The 9,632-nt window shown below is 49.3% G+C and overlaps 1 protein-coding gene across 1 annotated transcript in view; it reads right to left on the reverse strand.

The window, feature by feature from the left end:
- Setd7 (SET domain containing 7, histone lysine methyltransferase) overlaps nucleotides 1-5,599 on the reverse strand; it is a 41,440-nt gene extending 35,841 nt beyond the window's left edge. The window contains exon 1 of the mRNA XM_059252476.1: nucleotides 5,204-5,599. Within this exon, the coding sequence (XP_059108459.1) occupies nucleotides 5,204-5,243 (40 nt within the window). The 5' untranslated portion in view covers nucleotides 5,244-5,599. The remainder of the gene's footprint in view (nucleotides 1-5,203) is intronic.
- Nucleotides 5,600-9,632: the final 4,033 nt, after the last annotated feature.

Below are 9,632 nucleotides of genomic sequence, written 5' to 3' on the forward strand. Positions count from 1 at the left end.
AATAGAATGTTAAAAATTTCCCCCTGAAGTTACCTCTGAGCAGAGGTTTTGTTTTTCCTTCTTAACTTGATAAGCTTACTCTGTTACAGTACTGGCTGTGGATGGGAGATGGGCCCCTGACCGTCTCCCACTCACTCACAGAGATCTGACAGTGCCGTGCTTCTGTTTCCCTCAGAACAAGAGACCCTGATCTATGTGTGCATACTGCTGGTCGTGCTGACAAAACACCGCTCCTCCCCTCCCCCCACAAAAATCATTTAAGAAAAGGCAAGCTTATTAATGCAAGGAGCGCGCCTTCCTCGTGATGTATTCCCAGTGACTGTGAAAGGTTCAGGAGCTCAAACGTCAGCTGGTGAGGGTCGTAATTTTCATGTGTGGCCCACTTGGAATGGGTACAGTCAGGACACAGCACACTGTCTCAGGCACACAACAGAGACGCATGTAAGAGACAGGATTGGACCATTGGGGTTGTTAATAAAAAGAATCTTTACTGTTTTGAGGCTGTTGGGACAATAGAACATGAAGCTACTTGCTTTCACCTTGGTTCCTTGTTCTGAGGACTTTGATGCTTTCCCTCAGTGTGTCTTACGCATCTCCAGGCTGTTCTTTTCTTTTTTACTTTCTGCCCTCATAACTGCACATCTGGTACCACAAGAGCCTCTAGGTGTCGGCCTCAGCTTTTGCTTCAGCCCTCCAACTGCCTACCACATCAGCCAATCGAACTTGCCGAGCAAGCTCTGACCCCTTTACTCTTCACTCCACAGCCTCCATCCCAACATCCATCCTGTGACCCAGCTTCCTGTTCCCATCTCCCCTTTGGGTATCATTTCTTCTTTTCAGCTAGAGTCAAAGAGTATCTTCTGGATGGGCCAAACAATTCCACACCTCTCCCCTTCACTCATCAAACTCCGATCTCAGTTCAATTCTGCCTCCTCTTCAGGGAAGTCTTATCCTATCTACTTCTCTAGGCTGCAAGGAATCGTGTGTGTGTGTGTGTGTGTGTGTGCAGAGACCTGGGGTTCAATTCCCAGCACCTACATGGTGGTTCACAGATATCCACAATGCCAGTCCCAGGATGTACATGATGCACACACAAGCAAAACATTCATATACATAAAATAAATAAATCTAAGCAAAAAACTTTTTAAAAGGGGGAAATACTTTTAAAAGATAAGAAGATGTAGCTGAGTATGGTGGTTCATGTCATCATTCTGCATTTAGGAAGCTGAGGCAGGAGGACTGAAGTACAGAGTGAGTTCCAGGCCAGCCTGTGCTATATAATGACTTCTAGACTAGCCTGGGCTATAAAATACAGAGGGGGACATTGTTAGGAAAGAAAGGAATGAAGGAAAGAAGGAATAAATGTAAGTAAGCAGGCAGTAGAAATAACAGTAGGATGCTGGGTGGCGGGTGGCACACGCCTTTAATCCCAGCATTCAGGGGGCAGAGCCAGGCGGATCTCTGTGAGTTTGAGGCCAGCCTGGTCTACAAAGCGAGATCCAGGACAGGCACCAAAGCTACACAGAGAAACCCTGTTTAAAAAAAAAAAAAAAAAAAGACCAGTAGGGCAATTGACAAAGGAATTAATTTCTCAAGTCTAGCCTATCTCCTTTCTTTGACAGGTATTCTGAACCTCTTCTCTAAGTTTCTCTGTAAAATGAGGATAATATAGAATCCACCTCCTAAGACGGATGGATAATGTCTGAGAAGCACTTAGCACAGACTCTGCACACAATAAGAGCTAAACAGTTACAGAGATGATGATAATAATAGCCGTGACAAGGAAGCCAGCGAGAAGACAGTGTGCGTGCAGAGTTGAGGAGCTGGTGTTGAACCCAGACTAGTTTCTATTTAGGAAGTGATCACAGCCGTTTAAACCGGTTCAGAGATGTGTGTGTTAGATTTTAAGCAAAGAGCAGTGCAAAGTGCCAAGGCCCAAGGATGCAGTTTCCTGCAAGCACACACTTGCTCCAGGAACCCTGCAAGCCTGAGCCTGAGATGAGGCTTTTTTTCTTTTCTTTTCTGACTTTTATTTTATTTGATATGCATGAGTGGTGCTGTGCACAGAACTGGAGTTACTGGTGGTTGTGGGTTGCCGTGTGGGTGCTGGGAACCGAATTCAGGTCCCCTGCAAAACCAAATGAAATGCTCATAAGCACCAAGCCACCACTCCAGCCCCTCTTCTCTACCTTTCTTTCTTTTTCTTTCTTTCTTTCTTTCTTTCTTTCTTTCTTTCTTTCTTTCTTTCTTCCTCCCTCCCTCCCTCCTTTCTTTCTGTTTTTCTTTCTTTCTTTCTTTCTTTCTTTCTTTCTTTCTTTCTTTCTTCCTTCCTTCCTTCCTTCCTTCCTCCCTCCCTCCCTCCCTCCCTTCTTTCTGTCTTTCTTTCTTTCTTTCTTTCTTTCTTTCTTTCTTTCTTTCTTTCTTTCTTTCTTTCTTTTTCTTTCAAAGATAGAATGTAACTATTGGTCCAGACTCTGTTAGTCTATCTCTGCTAGTATCCCAGCCTTAAGTGATGCTCTTCCTCAGCCTTCCAAGTGCCTGGGATTGCACAAATGCCCCACTATTCCTGGCTTTCCTAAGGACTTTAAAATCTTAAAAGTTACTTTGGGGCTGGGGATGTAGCTCAGTGGCATATTGCTTGCCTAAAACACACAGCAAAATAAATAAATAAAATTCTTATTATTGTTCTTTTAAACATCCAGGTATAGTTGCTCACACCTGTAATCCCAGCACTCAGGTAGAGGAATGCTCAAAGTTCGAAGCCAGCGTGGGCTACAGAGATCTTCCGTTTCAAAATGAAATAAAACCACAAAAAGCAAAACAAGAAAGTTACTCTACTTCTTTACTTTTAGGTAAAATTGAGTGACTGCCCAAGACATGCCAGGGTTTGAGCCTGCTGTGGTAGCATAATTATTAATGATGCCTTTCTTGCTCAAATGAACTCCTGACTTATAGTAACTGTCTGCTCAGCCTATCCAACAAGCCTCCCTATTTATGTAAAGAAATTTGAATCCACCGGAATAGCTCACAATCAACATGGAAACATACTTTTAAAATTATTATTTTGAGACAGGGTCTCGTGTAGTTCAGGCTGGCTTTGAATTCGCTATGCAGCTGAGGATGACCTTGAACTCCTGACCTCTTGCCTCCTGCCTTCACCTCCACATGCAAGGATGTGTGCTGCCAGGCCAGGTTTTTGTTCACATGCCAGTGCTAGGATCATAAGTATCAGGGCACATTTTCTAATCAGCAACACAGGGGAAGGTGCCTTAGTCTGGGGCACTATCTGTGATGAATGATTTTTTTTTTTTAATTTTAAGTAAAAACAAAATAAAACAACAACAAAAATAATAAAAAGAAGGAGGAGGGCCTGGAGAGATGGCTCAGTGGTTAAAAGCACTGATTGTTCTCCCAGAGGACCTGAGTTCGATTCCCAGCACCTACATGGCAGCTCACAACTTCCTGTAACTCCAGTTCCAGGGGATCCGACATCCTCACACAGACATATACACACAGGCAAAACACCATTGCACATGAAATAAAAATAAATAAGTTTTAAAAAACCTAAAAATAAACTATTTTTAAAAAAAGGAGGAATAAAAGCAACACTAGCAATCTGTTAAGAACATTTTTCTATCCTAACAGAAAGGTACAAGAAGTCAATAACTTCTTGTTAAAGTTAAAGAAGGCTTCCTGGGACCTCACTAAATCTCAACTTTGAGTTTACTTAGAGAAATAGAAGCTTTGTGAATTCATAACATTTCTAGTCTCTTCTAAAGTTACAAGAAAAACCATACACTTTAAAATTGTTTTTTAAAACTAAATGAAGAAATAAGTTTTACAACTTAAATTAGAATGGATGCCTTTCCAAGAATTCAAAAAAAAAAATTATTCCACTTCATCTCACCCTAATCCTCCAGCAGCCCGTAAAAGCAGTTATGTTTATGAGCACATCAAAATGGGATTTCTCCCAATGTGGCACTAACAAATGCATATCCATATGCATTGTGAAGCTCCTCCACTTTATTTTTCTTTATCGTTTGTCAGAACCTGTTTATACAAATTAGATCAAAACCAGATTCAACCAGCGACTTTAAAATTATTTACTGAGATGCTCCGTTTAACAAATCCCAGAACAACACCGCTCAATCTTGCAAAACATCACGGGCACATTATCTGGGATAGGATAAAATAAATAATAAATACGCTAAAGAGTGTTTTACAGTGTTCATTGTTACAAAATCATAACCTCTCACGACACAAACAACGAGGTTGTATAACGTCCCCACCGCGTCTTTTAGAAGTTGGGGGCTAAAAAAAGAGGCGGAGAAACTCAGCAAAACATTGTGGCGACAAGAGTCGGGGGAGGGGTGCTCGAGAAGGGGCGGAGAAACCTGACACCCAGGCGGTGATATCACCCGCAGCCAACAGCTCGGAATTCAGAAAGTTAAGTGTCACCCAGCAATTTGGTTCCCGGCTTGAGCGCCCGCACCCTGCTCGGAAGCAGGGAGGGGGAGGGAGCGGGTGGCTGAGTTCGCCCGGGGGCAGCGCAGACCCGGGCAGGCCGCCTCCGGGACGCCGAGCGTTCGAGCCCGGTGGGGAGCGGTAGTATGCACTACCTAGCAATGATTTCATCTTTTTTTTTTTTTTCTTGGAGAAGCGGCCGGGTCTGCCATGTGCCTGGTGTGCAGCTGGGTTCGTTGCGATGGGAGACCCACCTAGACACGGCCCTGGTGGCCGGGGGACGCAGCCAGGAAAGGGCAGGCGGTCGGAGAGGGGAAGTCGAGGTGGCTGAAACGCGGCTGCTCCGCGGAGATCGCCAGCCTCAAGGGACTGCCCTCCGGCGCCCTCCCCTCCTCCATCCCCCTCAAGGACCGAGGCCAAGGAGCTGGGGCAGCTTCGCAACTCCCAGGGAGGATGCTGCTGTAGCCCGTCGGGATGCCGGGGCCGAGCCTTCCCAGGGCCTCGGACCCCGCGGGGCCCCATTCCCCCCTGTGCCCCGCCGCGCCCCGCGCGCTCCCGGCGGCGTGGCGGTGGCAGTGCAGCCCCCGCCCGAGCCGAGCGACCGGCCACCCGCTTGGGGACCGCGGTGACCAGCGGCCCGGCCCGGCCCGGCGCGCGTCGCAGACCGCCACTCTTTTGGCGCTCGCGGCCCCAGGCGCTTCCCCCAAGCCCCCAGGTCCTGGAGGAATGCCGGTCGTACCTTCCACGGCTTCCTCCACCATCTCGTCGTCGCTATCCATGGCGGCTGCGACCCTGCCCAGCACCGGGCCGTGCGGCCGGTTCCCGTCCCTCCCGGTGCTCGCGGCGGCTGAGCGAGCGCTGGGGCTAAGCCCTGCGAGTTTGGAGGAGGAGGAGGGGGAGGAAGAGGAGGAGCAGTCGGGGCGGCTCGCGCTGCCTCCCCCTACAGTCCTTTCAATTCCTCGGCCTGCCGCGGCTGCCGCAGCCGCCGTCCCTCCTCCCTTCGTCCCCGGTCCCCGAGGCTCCGGGGTGCAGCCGCCGCTGCAACTTTCTCCTGTGATACCCCCTCTTTGTTATGGAGCAGCTGATCCGCTGACATCACCCGGCGCCGGTGCGCTCCCTCCCTCGTTGATTGACAGTTCCCTGTCCTTTCCCAGAAGTGAGGATCCTTAGAACCGAAGGCGCTTCGGGGCCGCGCCGCCTCTGCTAGGCTGTGGGCAGGCCCGGCGGCGTTTTACCTTTTGGCTGGGCGCGATGCGCGACAGCCACGCGGTCCTGGGTCGCCGCCGGCTGCTCAATAGCACTGGGGATCGCGGGGGTATCCGCCCTGGGGTTGGTGGGGGCTCGGAGCGCAGCCACCGGTGACTGGGAAATGTGCGGTGCAGGGTTTCCCCACCACTATCCCCCTCCAGGATAGCTAGAGCTCACACGGAGCTAAGGGAGCCTTTCTGATGCACCTGAGCCTCGACTTCCTCTCGCCCTCGCGCTCCCACTTCACCCGGCTTGCCACCACCCGGAGCTACAAAGTGCCGCGCGCACAGGAGCGCAGGTGCCCCCCACGGCCCAGCTTCGCTTCCACAATCCAGTTTCCCAGACTCCAAGGGGGCGACCTGCGCTCCGGATTCCGCCTGACTGCAGGTCCCACCCTAGAGTCCCCAGTCTCCACCCTCTTTAGCATCTCCAGGCCGCTGGGGAGATTCAGGAATTCACCAAACCCAAGTGGTAGCAGGCTGGTAATCGGGCCTCACCCGAGGCTTGGCAGGTCCCCTCTCGCCCTTGTCTTGAAGATGGAGCCACCAAGTGGAGAGCTGGAGCCAGGACCCCGTGTCTAGCGCGCCTCCTGTCGCCTCCTGTCCTGTCCGAGTGATGTCCCTAGATGTCTTTCTGGTTTCTTCAAGTGCCATCCACTTCGCAGATTCAGGCGTCTTTGAGGGAAGAAAACCCGGGTCCCCACCCCAGCCACTTAAGAGTGCCATTATGGCTCTGCCTCTTACAGGTGGCAGTAAAGGGCCGCTTTAAATAGCGGGTAAATGGATGCAGATGTACACAATGCACCGTGGAATTACCGGGTGCCGGTCTGGCCTTCTGCCAAGAACAGCCACCGCGGCGGGTGAGAGGGGTGGGGCAGGAAGCAAAGAAAGTTGTTCCATTTGATTTGCTGAACAATGAATGAGGCACGATTTCACAGCACTTCCAATGCCCGGGAGAGTCAGAGCCCTCAACTTCTCTTCCCGCCCCCCCCCCCCCCTTTTTGAAACAAGGTCTCCTGTAGCCCAGGCCTCTAACTCTCTGTACAGGAGGATGAACTAATGATCCTCAGGCCTCCATCTCCCCACCGCAGCAATGACAAGCATTGGCCAGCATGCTGAGTTTATAGGATACTGAACAATCAATCCAGCTTCTTCCAACTGTTCCAACTGTGCGGCACCCCTGGCTGTCATATGTCAAGTTTAACAAACAAACAAACAAAACGGACGTAGTGTTGCACGCCTTTAGTCCCAGCAGTGGGAAGGCGGAGGCAGGCAGATCTCTGAGTTCTAGGCAAGCATGGTGGTCTACAGAGTGAGTTTCAGGTCAGCCAAAAACCCCGTCTTGAATGGGGAAAAAGTATCTAAGAAAATGATGAGAAAAATTATAGAGATATTAGCCCCAAATACTATCAAGAATTTTAGCTCCACTCTGGGCCCCTTTGGAAAGCGGAAGGGTGTGGAAGATCAGTTAGAGTTTTAGTGACCCTCAGCTGCCCACGCGCTGGGGAGGCCACTTCAGCAGTATGGGTTCCTCTTCCTGGGTGTTAGATATTCTGGTCACATGGGGAGAGACTCCTCTGGTTAGGCTGGATTACCCTTTGGACCTTTAGTCTGGGCTACCCCCCTGTAGGGTCCTCTGGTCCAGGCTACACTGTTCTGAAGTCTTCCAGACCCCCTTGAGGTCTTCCAGGGCAGGGACCTGGCCCCTTAGGCTCCACAGAAATCTTTTCCTTCAGTGAAAGATGAACGAGCACCTTCAGATTATAATTTAAATTTTAATTACTTATAAATTAAAATTTAATTTAAAACATCTTTTAAAAAAGATTTTTTATTTGTGTGTGTGTGTGTGTGTGTGTGTGTGTGTGTGTGTGTGAGAGAGAGAGAGAGAGAGAGAGAGAGAGAGAGAGAGAGAGAGAGAGAGAGAGAGAGAGACTGTGTGTCTCTGTGAGTGGATGCTGTGTATGAGGGTACCTAAGAAGGCCAGATAGCTTCAGAATCCGGGAACTGGAGCTACAGACAGTAGTGAGCCCTTGAATGTAGGCGCTGGGAACCAAACTTGAGTCTTCTGGAAGATCAGCAGGTGCTCCTAACTGCTGAGCCATCTGAGGGCCCCATATTACACCACTTAATACATGAACTACAGAAACAGGATTTTACTGAGTGTCGGTATGTACATATGTGTGTATGTGTGTGCTAGCCAGAGGAAAACTTCAGATGTCCTTCAGTTACTGGTTTTGTTTTTTTTTTGGTTTTTTTTTTTGACAGGCTCTCTTACTTGCCTGGAACTCACAGAGTAGGCTAGGCCTCAGAAATCCACCTGTGTCTGCCTTCCCAGTGGCTGGGATTACACCCATGCACCTCCAAATTTGTCTTTTTTTTTTTTTCTTTTTAATTGAACATCTCCTGTTCCTTATTCTGATTTTTTGAAAGGGCATACTGCTTCATCTCTTTCGGGTTTGGAGCTATATGATATTTCCTCTTGTTTTCAATGTTTACATATCACCATTTTCCTCACTCAGGATACCGGTGTCCAAAGAATATCAGATACTCATCTCCTTCAGTTACTGGACAATAAAAGTGCTGGACACTGAAGGAAGAAGCAAAAATAATAATGTATTTCTTTACGGAAAGGGGGTAATGTCAGGGCAGGAAGTGTCCCCTCAGAACACGGCGGGAGAGTATGTATGATGGGAGGGCTGGGTGAGGGGCAGGTCTGTCACAAGTGTTACCTCTCTGTCTGTGGTTTCAGAGGAGAGTGTCCTCTTGGAGGAGCGCGCTTTTCCCAGCCTAGCAGTCTACCTCTGTCAAGGGCCTTTCCATGTGCCCCTTTGATAGGGTCTGAGACCAGTGCCCACTCCCCTAGCAGAGATGGGTCTCTACACCTGGAAGGGCTGGTCGGGGAGCAGTTGGAGCCCTTCTGGGATTGTTGTGGGAACTCACCAGCTCTTCCCACAAGGCAGGCTGTGGTTGGAACAGCCCATCTCAAGTCCCTTACCATCAGTCCTCTTGGCTCTAGACCACACATTTAGGCAAAATGTTTGCTGGCTCCCTTTCTAGGTGCTTGAACCTTTACAATGGTTTTTGTGCTAAGTCGCTAGCTTGATGGATCCTTATTTGTGGTCGCAGAACCCAACAGAGCATCTGGAACCAAATGTAGGATGGACGTTGTTGGTCATGATGTTGCAGAAAATACTACTCTGTTTCCTGTAAATGGTGCTGAGTTTTTCTCAGACTTGATCCTCGTCCTGTGACTTGGCCTAGCGCTCCCTTGCAGCGCAGGTCTGAAGAGCATCATTTGCATCCTTGGCGGCAGCCGGCCCCCGTGCAGGTATCCATCACATTCTGAGCTATGGAGCTCTTCATTGGGAGCTCGGTTTGCGAACTCTCCTTCCACTTGGCTTCCCACCAGCTTCCCCTGCCGTCCTCTGTCCCTACCCATGTGGTCATGGGCTAGAAAATCAATAAAGCTCTTAATCAGAGACAGTGTGCAGCAACAAGAGCAGCTGGCTGGTCCTAACTCATAGATTCTAGTACAGGAGGATGCTCAAAAGACAGCCAGCGGGGAGCTCTGGGATGAGGCTCACGTGGAGCCCTGACTTTTCTGCTTTTATTTGTTAATTTATTTTGATTAATTAGTTATTGCAGTGTTGAGGCTTTGTATATACTAGGCAAGCATACTACCACTACTCCTAACTCTTTGATGGTGGATTCAGGAAGGCTTCTTTCTATTAGCTGAGCACACCCCCAGCCCCCCACTGGTGGGTTTTAGATAAGACTCTATCACCAAGTCTCCACTCCCTTAACCCCTATCTCCTAGTGAGCATTCTCCTGCTAAGCCATTACCCCAATGCATGGGATGACTTTTCTAAGCTTCTCTGGTTTAGCTTCCACGGTCCCCGCCCATGTGGCCCTTATCTCCAG

The sequence above is a fragment of the Peromyscus eremicus genome, unplaced genomic scaffold (genome assembly GCF_949786415.1).
Source record: "Peromyscus eremicus unplaced genomic scaffold, PerEre_H2_v1 PerEre#2#unplaced_62, whole genome shotgun sequence".
Taxonomy (NCBI): domain Eukaryota; kingdom Metazoa; phylum Chordata; class Mammalia; order Rodentia; family Cricetidae; genus Peromyscus; species Peromyscus eremicus.